This window comes from Ambystoma mexicanum, chromosome 2p (assembly GCF_040938575.1).
Source record: "Ambystoma mexicanum isolate Mex_15411 chromosome 2p, UKY_AmexF1_1, whole genome shotgun sequence".
Lineage (NCBI taxonomy): Eukaryota > Metazoa > Chordata > Amphibia > Caudata > Ambystomatidae > Ambystoma > Ambystoma mexicanum.
The window spans coordinates 273,203,762-273,219,290 of record NC_090923.1 but is presented as its reverse complement, the minus strand read 5'-3'; the positions used below and the strand labels follow the sequence as shown (position 1 = coordinate 273,219,290).

Here is a 15,529-nt window from a genome sequence, read left to right as displayed (position 1 = left end):
GGGGATGGAGTGGGAGGGGAGAGGAACATACGGGTGAACTATCTTGAGGGTCAATGAACAATCAAGGTAGTGCTAGGGGGAGGGGAGGAGAAAACAAGAAGGAAGAGGGGGAAACAGACAAGCTCTTTATCAGAAGTCAAGGACAGTGATAAGAGTAAGTGCTTGTAAAATAGAAGGAAAAAGGGAAGAAGGGAGGATGGAAGCAGAAAGCAGGCGCTACACTTAATATGCCTGACGGCAATTGGGGGTAGTGCTGGAGAATCAACAGAGGGGGGAGGTGGAGGGGGAAGAAGGAAGGAAGAGGTGAGGGGGGAGAGGGAGACAAGAGGAGGCAAAGGCAAGGATGAGGGAGCAGGAGGAAGAAAGGGGAAGGGGGAGGAAAAAAAAGGAAGATGAGCCAGATGGGGAATAAGAGGGATACATGGGGGAACAAAGATGAACATGTGGCAGGGGGGGACAAGCAACAGTGGATGCAGGGTCAAAAGGGGGGAACACATGAAAAGACGCAAGAGGCAGTGGAGGGCAAACAAGATGGACATAAGGGCACAGGGCCAACAAAACCATGAGGGGTGGGCCCGAGGGCACAGACACAAGACTATATTGACTGCAAGTGGGTGGTGGACACAAAGACAGGCAGCTACCAACTGGCTACTATCCTTCCTATCCAACAGATCTAGCAGGGTATGTGCCAACAACCAAAGTGCCAGCAATCCAGATATTGTTCGGAGTTCCGCAAGGCGCCAGCTTGTCGCCTTGCATTTATAACATCTTTATGACTCCCTTTTTTGCCCATCTTGCCCAGGAGAGCATACTCTTTTCCAACTATGCTGACGACACCCAATGTGTCATCCCTCTAACGGGCCACCATGATGAGGACGAAAAAGAACTTAATCGTATCTTTGCCATGATAGAACAATGGATGATGCTGAATAATCTTGCTCTTAATCGCAGCAAGACGGAACTCATGATCGTGGGTTCGGACAGTACCATATCTAAACTAGACCCAGCCTATAAACAATTCCAGCTGGGAGATGCCTTAATCCCTACTCTTCCCAAGCTCAAGATCCTAGGGGTGATCTTGGATCAATCTCTTAACATGAAAGCCTACGTGGCCAGCACAGTAGCTTCTGCCACATATTTTATTAAACTCCTGGCCCATCTGCAACCTTTTATCTCTCAACCCAACGCAGAGACCATTGCCCGAGCCATTATAGGCTCTAAACTGGATTACTGCTGTAGTTTACTAGCAGGCTCCAGTAAAAAAACCATCAACCGTCTCCAGGTGGTGCAAAATGGAGCAGATAAAGTGGTATCTGACCTTGCTTACAGGGCTCACGTTTCTGAAGCATGCCGAGCGTTACACTGGCTGCCTGTGGACTCAAGAATCTCTTTCAGACTCATGTTTATCACATTTAAATGCCTCAGGGGCAAGATGCCCTCCTATCTTCAAAGTTATATCGGAATAAAATCCTCGGCTAGAAACCTTCGTTCCATCAATCTGAATCTGCTCAATCCGCCCAAAGTGAAAAGCAATAAAGCACAATGCGGTGCCTTTGCATTTGTGGTGCCGGCTCTTTGGAAAACTCTGCCAGATCAATTGAGGAACTCAGCAGTGCTGAGCATTTTCAAGAAGGGCCTTAAAACATTCTTCTTCAAATAGTCGTTCTCAGTCTGCGATTTCTATTCCATGGACTCTTCCATCTTGTTCACTCTTTTTCTGTTTGTCTGTGCCCTCACACCTATGGGTCTATGGTTGCGCTTTATAAATGTATTAAAGTAAAGTAAAGTAAAGTAAAAGAGACAGCACAGGGTAAAGGAGGAGGGGATACAGAGAGAACATGGGGATTCTGAGGTGGGTGAAGGTACAAGGAGACAACATGGGGCATCCTAAGGGGTGGGGTGAACAGGAGAACAAGGGGCATCATGGGGGTGGAGGGAAACAGGAGAACAACACGGGGCATGAGCAGGGGGTGGGGGGAGACAGGAGAACACACGGGGCATGAGTAGGGGAAGGGGGGAGACAGGAGAACACACGGGGCATGAGCAGGGGGTTTACATAAGTGATGGATGTTTGTGAAATGGGAGCTTCCTATGTATAAATATATAGGTGCAAACCATTAGTCATTTACACACTTTGCTTTGGATATATTATCCATGATATATTTTATTGTGGGCATTTGTTGAGTGCAGGCCTATCTTCAAGAAACAACAGAGTGCCTTACAATGAGCAGGCGACAGTTAACAGTGAGAACTAAGAAGAGCAGCGGAGTGCGCAGGGCAGTAACATGGTGGAAGGGGAGACCACATAGTTGAGCAGACAGGGGTTACCGCTGCAGGCTAGAGTGTTAAACGTGGAAAAGATGTGACACGGTTGAGGACAATGCAGGGGGATGCTAGTTGGGTCGGGTAAGGAGAGCTGGGGGAGAGTCGTAGGTGTTGAGGGGGAACACTTGTTTGACGTGTTCATTTTGAGTATCCTTGGCAGGAAAGATTCTGAACTTTTTACTTTTCCATTAATTTTATACTATGCTTGGGCCATGTGCAAGCAGAACAAGGTCTGGCATCGTCAAGCCAATGTTATCAGTACCATTTCATCAACATGATCAACATAAATTGTCATGAGCTCAACCTGAATCCCTTCAAAGGTTTGCAAAACCCTAATCACCGGAAAGCCCTAATCACCGGAATGCATTGAACATTTTGGTAATTCAGGATTCTGCCGAATTAAATTGCCCTGGTTTAGTGACGACATCACACTTCTATATGATAACAATTCGACTGCATTTTAATTTATGGCAATCGTACTGACACAAGATTGACCTTGAGCCATTGTATCTCGTGCCGCATTACATTAAACCTGTGAAATTATATCTCCAGTAAACTCCTATGGTGTATACTAGCATGTGGTTTATGAACAGCATTTTTGCTGTGTGGTAGTTGCAGATGTTTAGACTTCTTAGTGTGTAAGTGGCACAATGCATTAGACATTGCTTTAGGGATTTCTCTTTGCTATGCAGAGCTAGGATGTTTCTATATGGCATTCCATTTTTAAATTGGCATTTAGTTGTTTGCTGTGTGGAAAATCTAGCAGGTCTGAAATCCTTCTGTACTGTGACAGAACTTGAAATTGAAGTCTGGAATAGTCCATATGTTTCCCATGTCTGTAAATCCGTATGTTTTCTAACGCATTTCTTGCAAAATGCTTGATTTAAAATGCAGCATACTATCTTTATTCTCTCTCGCTTCCCTTTCTTCCTTTTTGGGCAAGTATTTTCACCCAAACTGTTTGAAGGTGTGACAGCTGGCATTGTCAATAAACAGCTTAGGAATGCAGCAGCTTCAACAGTTATTTTCATCTAGGTATCTTGCTGGGCAGGCAGTTAGCAGCAGCTTCATGAGCATATTCTATTCTACTCTATTCTATTCTATTGTGCTTATTCAGCGCCAAAGGCCCTGAGGCACCTAGGCGCTATAACAGGAAACACCTGGAATCCTGACTTTTAAAAGCATGATTTTGTTCATAGTTCGCAATACAAAATTGCTCTTCAGCCAAATGTACTTTGTTGCATTTTGCAATGCCTGCTTATTTGCAGAGTGCATACCGTACAGCAGTGCAAATATTTAAAGGCATCTGTGCCAAAGGAACTATCGATAAAACGATTGATTTCGAAACGCACGTTTCCTCATAGTGATAGGCAAATAGGAATACACATGCCCGATTCTGAACGCAGTCTGATGTTTTTTTTCTTTTTTTGCTCTTAAACAAAGTTAAACTGTTTTCCTACAATTGTCACTAGACAACATTCCCAAATGACGATCATTCGCGACACAGATGTAGCGCAATCCCAGAGTCACATGAATCCCGTGCAGTCAGAGTTAAGAGGATGTAGGAGTCAAAGTACACGTGATAACATATAATGGGTCTACTACAGACTAGCAATGCAGATAAGAAAATATTGCATATATACATTTTAGTGGCATGCAGGAGTGCCATGCATCTGGGATGGGGTGCTAAGGAGAGAGCTGACTTCCATTAACCTTTCTTTAGATGGCAGGTGCATTTTGAGAGGAGATTTGAAGGCAAGGGGAGAGGCTGTACTCTATCTCTTTTTAAAGGAGTGGTAGGGGGGAGGCACAGAGGGGGTGATCAACTCCTAGACTGAGTTGGAGTTGAGAGTTCAAGAGGAATAAAAAGGACCAATTCATTCTTTTTTGTTTTTTTTAAACCATTTTGTGGTTGAAAACCCTCCCAAGAGCTCTTGATGGGTTCAGGGAGCCATGCTTTGCTTGCTCGCTCACAGGATTCAGGGCTCATATTTCTGCCTCCCCTCTCTGAGAGCCACCACAAGCCCATTGTTCTCAGGGCTGCAGACATTTTTCACCTCTGAACGACAGCCTTAGAATGATACACATAACCATTCAAATGCATCTGAATCTGAGAAACATTACAAAGGTAATTAATTGAAGTGCAGCATGCCATAAAAACCATAGGGAACACATAAAACATTCTGGTGAAACACAGCTAAGGCTTAATGTGGTTTCTTAACTATGACTATTAGTTTGATTTATGTGGTGCTTAGTACTAGCGATCAACTTGTTTCCAAAATAATTCATTTTTATCAATTAAATGAACTGAGTGCACTCTCTAAGATAAACTTGTTGCCCGGGATCACATGCATTTAGGCAAGTTGTGAAGCCAGGATTAGAACTCATTTACTTGGCTGCAAAGTCCACAACATGCTTGGTAGTCCATGGGTTTGAAGGCATTGCAACACCAGGCATACACCTTAAACTGTATGAGGCCAAGGGCTCTGATAGGGGGGGCTCTAATTGGACCACATTTTCCATTTGTCCAGTCAATCTTAAAATGTATTGGGGATTGTAAGTAGAGTACATGTATGTGTGAGTATACTGCATGGAGTAAATGCCTTTATTTATCCCATGCCATTTTGTCTATATACCCCTTGATGTAAATATCCCACATGATTTGAACCAGTAAATTGATTGTATTTTTAAAATAATGGGTATTAAAAATACACTTTGTTTTTACCATTACCACCAAACCTGTAATGAAGCCCAAAACATCTTAAACTGTCCATGCACTAGATCATTTGTTATATTTGAGTAAGCCACCGCCATGCCTCTCCCACCTTTGAAAGTGATAAGACAGTCGGGTAGGCATTCCTTATAAGGTCAAGAAACTGTGAGGGGACTTTCCATATCTTTCCACGTAGCTGAGTACTTTATTTCTACCACAATATGTAGAGCAGTACCCAATTCCCACACCCCTCCTTTAATAGTTGACATCTATCGGCCATCAGCGGCAATAGATGTCCTCGAGCAGTTATAGAGAAATATGTATGAACCCATACATCAGAACTATATCAACAAATATACACGCCATAATGTATGGCCTACTATTTTAAGCAGTTTAACTTGGATCTGTTTAATCACCATCTGACCACTATATGTAGGTCTTATTTGTGTAAAGCCGCAGCAGTGCACTAAATGTACACAGTGGAATATATGTGTTTTCTTATTAGTTAATGACTGTGAACTTCAGGTAGAACATGTACATGAAAAAAATCTGAAAAGGCAAGATTATTAATTCAATTCACTATTAGGTGCCATTTGCTGCTCATTGTGGCAGCTTAAAATGTGACACCAGAACTCCTCTTCTCACAGGTCCCTTTACTTTGTACTAAGATAACTGTAAACCTCTGAACTAGCTGGTGAGTCAGCCTCCCTTGAATGTTGTCAAGAGTTGCAACATTCCCCATCATGCTGCTGAGAAAATAACTTGTATTTCCGAAGTCCATAAAAAACAAGCTTTGGCAAGCCAACAGTTTTATGTTTGAGTAGGCATTTGCCAGGCAGTGCCATAATGGTATTACTTAGCCACATAGAGGTACCAGCAGTGCCTGGCAGGTGTCTACCTAATACCTACACACAAGACAGAAATGATATTCTTTTGCAATGCATGTTTTTAACAGGACTTCAGTGCAGGGAACAAGGAAGGAACAAAGACAAGGATACAAATTGTGTTATAAATCCATTGGCTGAAGGCTCCCTTGTTTAAGCCATGCGTATTACAACAGTAGTATATTTACATCTCCATTTGTTCTAAGAAGACTGCTTTGTAAAACGCTGTCAGTCTATTCACAACACAAAGTTAGATTTTACTGCGGGATAGTGCTATCGCAAAGATGGGTTTTTGGTAGGCAGCAGCAGGTTGGGGTGTGAATGGCTATAGTGATTGGTATGGACATGGCTAATCAATGGGTGAGTAAATAAACAAACAACGTCCACAAGCTGTGTGTCCCTCTTCACATCCTACATCCCATCTCATTCCTCCCATTTTTTAATGCCATCATTTTAGGCTTTTGGGGGGTGCCTGAGCACCATCTAACAGCCAAAACTAATAAGTGGGATGACATATTAGCATAAGGAGTGCACAATACCTCCGGAAGTAACATGGGAGGCCAGAACACACAGCAACATAATGCCAGTCTCTTTTAGGCCAAAGCTATTTATTCACTTGATTGGCAGTAGAACATGTTTCTATTCTGCCACAGAGTAATAATCTACTTGTAGTGTTAGTTTCCTTTTATAGGAGTATAAGTACCAGAATACAAACTGCATAAACAAAGCTAGTTGAACACCTTAGACCTGAAAAAGCACAACTTGAGATCGCTGCAAACTGGCTACTACCTATATGATTTCAATAGTCTCTAAAGAAGCCTGCAGGGTAGACCCTGCTTTTAATCTTTCTTAATCCTGACGATGCACCTTGCTGTAATTCCTGATGACATTAAATCTGCATTTCAACAGCAGTCACAAAAAAAGTCATCATACACATTAAATATATCTCTGTGAACCGTTCAATTATTTTATTTCGTTTTTGTTTTCTTGAATTCAGGTAGATATTGAGAAGCTGGTTGTGGGCAGTGTGGGGTTTTCCTTTTTTATACATATGTGCAAATGACACATACAGCACAAAAAACAAACAGGAACCATGTCATAACAAGCAAGTGCAACCCAGCACAAGTCTTTTGCTTGGGTGCTCAGCTCCACAGGCTCTCACTGCAGCCTTTGGTCCTAGGTAGACTTGTCACCTCTTTAAAATAAAAAAAAAACAGTTGTGCCCTGTGAATGTTCCACCAAAGATGCCATGTAAATGTCAAACCCTGTGTTATAGCAAGCCCCAGTGCCATGCCACAATGCCCCTCTGTTCGAAATGCCAGTTTAACATTCATCTGCTGTTGATGCAGAACACCCAAAGCTACTAGTTCAAGCCTGGTGCATTACATGAGCACCCTCTAATGTCTCCTCAAGATGCTTGCTCCAAGTAGCAGATTTGCAAAGTGTGCTTCATAGCTTCACTTAAAATCATTATTTTATATTTTTTTGTGTTTAATTGTATTACAATTTTTACAAAAACGGTCTATTGCTTGGGTGTATAAAGGGAAAAGTAAAAGTTTCCTCTGGCTTGCTTGTTTCCTCCGATACACTTCTCGTATGTGCTTTTTTTTTCTTTAAAATCATCAGTTTTCTATTCGTTGCCTGTTGACTTTTCTTCCAACTCCAAGCTTTCGAGGAACTTGGCTGTTGCCACGGTCAAGGTCGTGGAGTCGCCACTCATTAGCTTATTCCACCAGTCTTCTTCACTTGTGGTCAGATATTTGAGTCCATGTGGTCGCAGGTAAGTTGTTCAAAGTTTATCTGTACCCAGACAGTGGAGGAGTAAGTGTCGCACTGTTTCGGTCTCCAAACTGTTACAGTAAAGACAGTTGTTATCTTTCGACTGCTTTCTTAGGAATAAGATTACTTTCATCTTCAAGACATTCAAGCGTGCTCTTAGAAAAATTGTGCGTAGTCGTTTGTCTGGAAATTTGTCAGGTAATTTCTTACCTCATCAATCCTTTGTGTATTGATTGTATGATGGGTCAGGGATGTGTGCTCTTCTGCTTTTTCCAGCGTGTCGATCGAATCTTGAGTTTTTATTTTTTTCTTTATTTTTCCAGGAATACGTTCTATGTCCCATTCAGAGCATCCAATTTTTTCTGATTGTTCCAGTAAGTTGTTATACCAAGTAATCAGCATTTGTTTTTTTTTGCTCTTCATTTCATCAAGGATGATGTCCAAGATTTTGGGACGAGGACTCCTTCGAATTTTTCCCAGAAATAATAAACTGTTTCTGTCTACCACTGATTTTAGTGATTGGAGGCTCAGTTCTCGTCAGATAACTGCTGTGGAAGTAGAATTCGAAAGTCGTAGCACTTTGGGCCAGAAGACGCCTTCCAATTTTTCCCACAGGTTCGATGGAAGATGTGGCATTGCCTCTGCCCCGTAAGTTATGGCTGGTGTGGCTTTGGTTTAAAAAATTTGATTATTGGAAGAATTGTGAATTTGCTGAATTTTCTTTCCAGGGACAGTGCTTGTGCTGCGAGTGTCTTTGTCTTGATGAATAGATGCTCTTGCATCGTTATTTCTATTCGACTGCAAGATATTTTCACTCCCAGGTAGGTGAAACTTTTTCCAAGTTTGCGAACCACTGAGATCTTTTGGTTGGTTTTGATGGTTTTTCCAAAATCATGATTTTGGTTTTTGTTGTGTTTAGTTCCAAGTCGTTTTTCTTCAGGTAGGATGAAAGACTGTCCAGTTGCCGCTGAAGACCGATAGCTGTTTGGTCCAGCAATAGGATGTCATCTGCGTAGAGCAGTCATGTCCCTTTCAACTCTCCTATTTTGGGAGGAAATGAGCGGGTGTCGTTTTCTGCTTCCACTATGTCTGCCATGTATGCCTTGTACAGAGCTGATGCCAGTGGACAACCTTGCTTAACCCCTCTGGCCGTTTTTATGGTTTTTGACAACAGGCCCGCCTCATTTAGGTGCACTCTGATTGAGGTATCACTGTACAAGGCTTTGACTGGTTCTAGAAGTGATGATGGACATTTTTATTTTTCTAGTTTCCTCATTAGTATTTTCCTGTTTATGCGGTCAACTGCTTGGACCAAATCAATGAGGCTATATATATTGTTGGATGACCCTCAAAGACTCTAGACTTCAGGATGCTAATCATCATGATATTGACCGAGGTGCCTAGGTTCTTTTCAAAACTTGATTGTAATGGGTCTGCTGTCTTTGCCTCTTTCTGCTATTCCCGGAATTCATCCAACACCAAGGATCCGAAAGGTTTTCCCAGCACGTCCAATAGTGCTATCGGCCTGTAGTTTTCTGGATCGTCCCTCGGGCCCTTCTTTTAAATTGGGATGGCTGTTTTCCATGTGGCAGGGATAGATCTTGTAATCCTGCATCTTCTGAAGATTTCCGTTATTAACGGTTCCCAGATTTCCGCGTCCTGTTTGAGATGGGCGTTTGAGATTCCGTCGGGACCTGGAGCTCGGGAGTTGTTTAGCTTCTTAATCTTCTCCAGAATGGCCTGCTCGGTGTATACGATCCATTTGCTTGTGCCTCCTTTGTCGGGAGTGCTTGCTGTTGGCGTTGGGTCCTTGAATAGATTGGTGAAGTGTTCCAACCATTTGCCTTCAGAGACGCTGTTGGTGGTAGTTTTTTCTGTGACTGATAATTTGTTCTTTATTATCGTCCAGAAATCTTTGGAGTTCCTTTTGCAAACCGTTCTCAACATGGTCTCTGCATCTTCTTGATACAGTTCCCATCGAATTGATTGAAGCCATGACTTGTAGCTTTTTTTCTGTATGGTTGCCAGGTCAAGATTTTTTTGTGTTGGATTTTTTTGAGCCCGCCTTATGGCTTTTCATAGGTTGGATTTCTTTAGCCTCAGTGCTTCATTGTGTTTATGTAGGTGGGTTTTTTCTTTATGCCTTATTACAATTTAAGCACAAGCCAAAACTGTTGGCTTTGCCAATGCTTGTTTTAAACAAAGTTTTTGTGAACGACATGCTGAGTGCTTATAATTGAGTTACTGAAGGCAGGCCTGGAAAGACAGCATTTTCACAACTCAAATTAAGACATTAACTCTCAGAGGACTGCTTTGCACAAACACTGGCAGACACTTTGAATGTAAAGTCTGATGCAAGGACTTGATTACAGTGAGCTCAAAGAGTTCCCATGAGGAGGTGTTTTGGGTGGCCAGAGGCAGGAATGGGTGGGAATTGTTGTATAAATGTAAATGCATACGTTTTGTTGATGTTGCCATGGTCCCCACTGCAGCTCATGTTTATGCTTGGGCCAGCCAGGCATGTCACTGTGCCATTCCAGAATGGATTCCTTTATATTGTCTATTCTGGTATGATGTTACCTCACTATGTTGTTGCTTGAGTTTTGCCAGTTATACCCTGGATGTTGCCTGGGTTGGGGGTCTTATGGTATGCTACTGAAGTTAGAATAAAAAAACTGTTTACAACATACCTGGTCAAGTGGCTTCTTTTACAATGGCGACGAGGATGGGATGTGGTCAAAATCCCTGTTGAAGCCGAGACCCCCGACTGAGCCAGGAAGCTGCATCAAATGAGGAGCGTCAGGACATCCAGGAAAGATTGGAAAGATTTGCCTTCAGTCTATTGATCTGGACACCCGAAGGTTAAGCTTAATCTGCACTTCTGGGCTGTTGTACTGGGCTGGAGAGCGATCAGTGCTGTTGGGTGCCATTGGAGTAGGCTGGGCCGGTGTGTGATAAGCGCCACCGGGCGCCCGGAGTGTGCCCTGTGGAGACGCACCACTGTTCTAGCAGTGCCACCAGCTCCAGGGTGAATCCGCACCCTGCCAACATAGGGCCTCAGGAGCCAATACGAGCCTGCAGCATTGCAGCAAGCTTAGCCCCGTCACCAGCCTACCAGCCGGTTCGCGTTGCTGCAGACCGGCGGTGTGCGGAGGGCTTCGCATCCAAGGTGGCGGTGAGGAGGTGAGACAGTGAGACATTGGCCCTGACGACTGAAGTTTGGGCTGTGCACGTGACCCGCGCGCTCACCACGAGACGTGGCACGCTGTGCTACGATACGCGGAAGCTAAGGACACGTCCTTCAGTGTTGAATCTGGATGTGGCGCCGCATCTTCAGGTGCGGAAGTAGACGAAAGCGGTATACCCTGGATGTTGCCTGGGTTGGGGGTCTTATTGTATGCTACTTGGGCCAGCCAGGTGTGTTGTATAAATGTAAATGCATAAGTTTTGTTGATGTTGCCATGGTCCCTGCTGCAGCTCATGTTTATGCCAGGGCCAGCCAGGCATGTGTGGCGCCAGCTTGGCTGGGCAGAGCGAGGGCTACAGATCTGTCTGTGGTTGTTGTGAAGAAAAAGATGGATGTTTGCAAAAACAAAATGGTAGAAAAAGTCAATGAAAGACATCCTAGGAAAATGACTGTGGTTGAGATTGGAGATTGGGTGCGGATAAGGAAAGCGGTCATCTCTAGAAAAGGGAAGCCACTTTACACAGAACCTGTTAGAGTTACACGGGTCTTCAAAAATGCTGTGTGTGTAGAAAGTGGACAAATTTGGAGTCTGTCCAGAGTTGCAAAGATAAAAAGACAGAAGAGTTAGTTTCATTTTTTTGAGTATATATCTTGGGATAAAGAATGTTTATTTCATAAGGGAGGGGGATGTGTTGTATAAATGTAAATGCATAGGTTTTGTTGATGTTGCCATGGTCCCTGCTGCAGCTCATGTTTATGCTTGGGCCAGCCAGGCATGTCACTGTGCCATTCCAGAATGGATTCCTTTATATTGTCTATTCTGGAATGATGTTACCTCACTATGTTGTTGCTTGAGTTTTGCCAGTTATGCCCTGGATGTTGCCTGGGTTGGGGGTCTTATGGTATGCTACTGAAGTTAGAATAAATAAACTGTTTACAACATACCTGGTCAAGTGGCTTCTTTTACAAGAATGTCCATAGGCATTAGCATGGCCATGGGCAGGCAATGGGTGGGCACATAACCAAATAACACCTATAGACTCTGTGTCCTTCCTTATATTTCTTTTCCGGGCAGGGCCTCTTTTGTTTCCCAGCCCACCCCTGTTCCTCCCTACCTGAATTCCAATGCAATAGTTTCAGGTTACAGGGATCGCAAAAAGAGTACACATTTCCCTAAATTGAATTTAGTTGTTTATGAACTAAAGGGGGTATATGGGAATGATAGAGGCACAGAACCAAGTGGTGGAGGGATATATATAAGGGAGGCAGGCACTGGCATGTCATTATATCAAAGACGTTTAAGTTAGTGTTTTCCATTAAAGACCTTTTGGTGCCATAGCTTGCATCTGTTACCAACTCTAACAGGTAAACATGTGTATCATTTTACAAGAGCCAGTTACAGTAGTTTCAGAATATTTCAATCTTAGATTTATATCTATTAGTTTGATATGGTGGGGACGTTTTTTCCACAATGAACAGAAACATCTCAGTTCTCAGTCATTGCTGTTTGAAGGTGGAGATGGAGAGTCACAAGGGATAGGACGAGTGAAGAGTTCTACTTAGGAAGTACCATGAGAACCTCTCAATCAGGCCTCTTTAGTCTCAGGAGGATAGCTCAGGGGCAACGTGGTTGCCTTGGAAACAAGACTACACAGAGCGCCACAGGTTTGAACCCCGGTCCGTGCTTAGAAACCTCTGGGTATTAAGTGCGTTATAAATAACCAACCATATCATATAATATATGGTCTGATCATTTGAAAAGGTGAACCATTCTGACTGCAGTGTTCTGCAAACACTGCCAGCAATGTTGACATTATGGAGACTTTATTGTAGCATGCACAAAAAGATGCTGGTATAATCATCAAGTAGTCTATACACCACTACAACTAGGACTTCATGCACTTGTTTTTCCCCACAGCTGCAGTCTAAAAGGAAATAGACAGGTCAGATCCCTCACTTAACGCAACTTAGTTTCTTCACTATCAAGGCTTGTGTGATGCCAAGGAATCAATAATTGCAGCCAGGTCCTCGACAGCCATGTATCATCTAGAGCTCCACTGTAAGAATCTCTGTTTTCGATAGACAATTGTGAGTTTTTGAGCTCACATCTACACTTGATAAGGATTCCATAAGGATGAATGCGATTTCATGACGGCCTTATTATGGTTATTGTTATCGTTATTGTTATTCTTGTTATTAGTAATTTATACAGCGCTTCATGTCTGCCTCCTCCAGCTTTAACTGTTGACTACCTGTATACCTAAAACAACATTTACTTAACATTTACTACATATTAGTGGTGTCTTTGATTTCTGAATAAGTACAGCGTGTGTACGTGTACGTGCGTGCGTACGCGCGCCCATGTATATTTCCATTTAGATCTGAGTCCAGGAGCAGTGATGAAGCTAGAAGGTGTAAAATCCAACCTTGAGGCCCTCGATTTAGGATAAAAACAAATTATAATATATAATAATAAGAAAAGTACTACATAACAAAACAAAATACATCCTGATACTAAGCCTTCAAATTATGATCAAATAGCCTTGATTACAGATATTTACAGCTATGTATTATTACAAATTTGAAAAGATTTGTATGGATGCTACAGTAGGAGAGGTTGTACTTCTTTCCCCTTTCTTGATTACTGGAATTTTGAAACAAAGTGTTGAAAATCTACATTCTCTAATTTCCTTGAAAGACAGATTGAATTACTAGCTCATGCATGTTTACCGGTACAACAGGCATCATTACAAATTCGACACTGTAGGACAAAAGTAGTGGATATTCTGTTCAACCACTTTTTTGTGGTAGTGAAATTACTGCTGTTTTTCCTGCACTGCCAAATTATATTCTAGGTAAAGTGGCAGATGTTCCTCCAGCAGCAAGCTTTACCTCCAAGAATCAGCATGTTTACTGCACAGTAACCCACCTAACTGCCCAAAAATCCCCATGGAGACCTATGGACTACATAAATGGGGAATAATACCGCCCTGTCACGACCCGTAAATAGCCTTGTTTACAGCTATGTTTTATTCCAAAGTTTTCCCCTTACCAAATTGCTGGAATGTTTTCATACAGTGTTGAGAAGGTCAACTTTTTCAGAAAGACAGACTGCATACTAGTGCATAACAGGGCTGTAGTTTCCCAGCACAATGGGCCACATTACAAGTTTGGCGGTTCAGGAAAAAGTGCAGGTCATTTCTGCAACTTTTTTCCATGGTAATAGAATTGAATTACGGTAATGGAACTATTGCTGTTATTCCTGCACTGCTGAATTCCAAATTTGGAGGTAAAGCACCGAATTTACCACCAGCAATAAGCTACGATAAATCCACCACTTACCTTCCAAATAATCGGTGCATTTACTGCTCTGTAAATCTCCTGGCGGTAAACCCGCCAAAAGAAACCATGTAGTCCTACCAACTCCAAAAATTGACAATTACACCACCCTATCACCACCTGTAATCCTGTGGTAAACTCACGGGCGAAGTGGTGGTAATGGTAAGAGAGGTTGGCAGTAATTCTGTGGATGTATTGCTGCATTACAACCAAACTTGCCAATTGTAATACCATTTAAGCAATGTGGCCCTGAGAATAATTGCAGATGACATGGGCACATACCCTGATGCTTCCTGGTCCTTCAATCAACAAATCAGAAGTGGTGAAAGCTGCAAAAGATGCCACCGAAGCGTAAAACAGGAGGAGACGAGTCATGATGGCGAATAAAGATCTGAATCAGCAGAGAAGGTTTTAATACTCCCAACATTTAAAATCAGTTAATCAACTGCTAAACATGAACCATTGGTTTAAATATTAATTACAAAATCAAACAGTGATGCATCCCGTAAATCAGATAAAAGAAAATTCAAGTTCCACAGAATTCAACACTGTTGACAGTGCACACAGTTCATCGAGTGGGAGGATAAACCAAACATGAACCTGACCTCTAAGACATGTTATTACATAGATAGCTGATTGCAGGCAGCACACTATTTTGGACTCATCTTTAATATATTGTAGGTACTATCTTTAAAAAGCATTGGAATTAATGAATTCAATAGTGTACAATTTGACTCAAGTTGCAGAGACCTATTGCCATTCTTTAATATATCAAAGGCATTTGCCATGCTTGTAAGCAAGTCAATAGCAGTCTTCCTGCTTCCAATATTCAAAGAGGTCTAAGGGAGGAATTGAGCTCTTAGCATGAGGGTGGGTTTACCACAATATTTCAGAATACAGTGGACCATTTATATTTTGACAATTATTCATAGTGAATCCCAGAAAGTATTTACAGCAATAAAGAGAAGACATGTTCTTCATTATATTGAATCTCTTCATAGTCATATATTGCATGATTGAACACAACATACATGGCTTTCTAGTCGCTGATGACTACTCTCACCCTCAATCCATCCCCCCAACCAAAACTGCTCCCACTACCCATCCCAGCCACTCGGCTACTCCAACACCCGATATGTAACCTCATGGGTGCTTCCCCTATTTACAGTGCTCTGTTTTTTCCAAGCTAGGATTGTATTTTATAAATCCTATACGTAATATATGCTACATAATGTTCTTGGGTTTGTACTTAAGAGAGACAGTAGGGATTGTTGTACAAATGCATTGGGACTTTTGAATTGG

The 15,529-nt window shown here is 42.4% G+C and overlaps 1 protein-coding gene across 1 annotated transcript in view; it reads right to left on the bottom strand.

Moving 5' to 3' along the window:
* Positions 1-14,602, bottom strand: part of LOC138567739 (inter-alpha-trypsin inhibitor heavy chain H3-like) — a 475,184-nt gene extending 460,582 nt beyond the window's left edge. Inside the window, exon 1 of the mRNA XM_069646218.1 lies at positions 14,510-14,602. Within this exon, the coding sequence (XP_069502319.1) occupies positions 14,510-14,602 (93 nt within the window). The remainder of the gene's footprint in view (positions 1-14,509) is intronic.
* Positions 14,603-15,529: the final 927 nt, after the last annotated feature.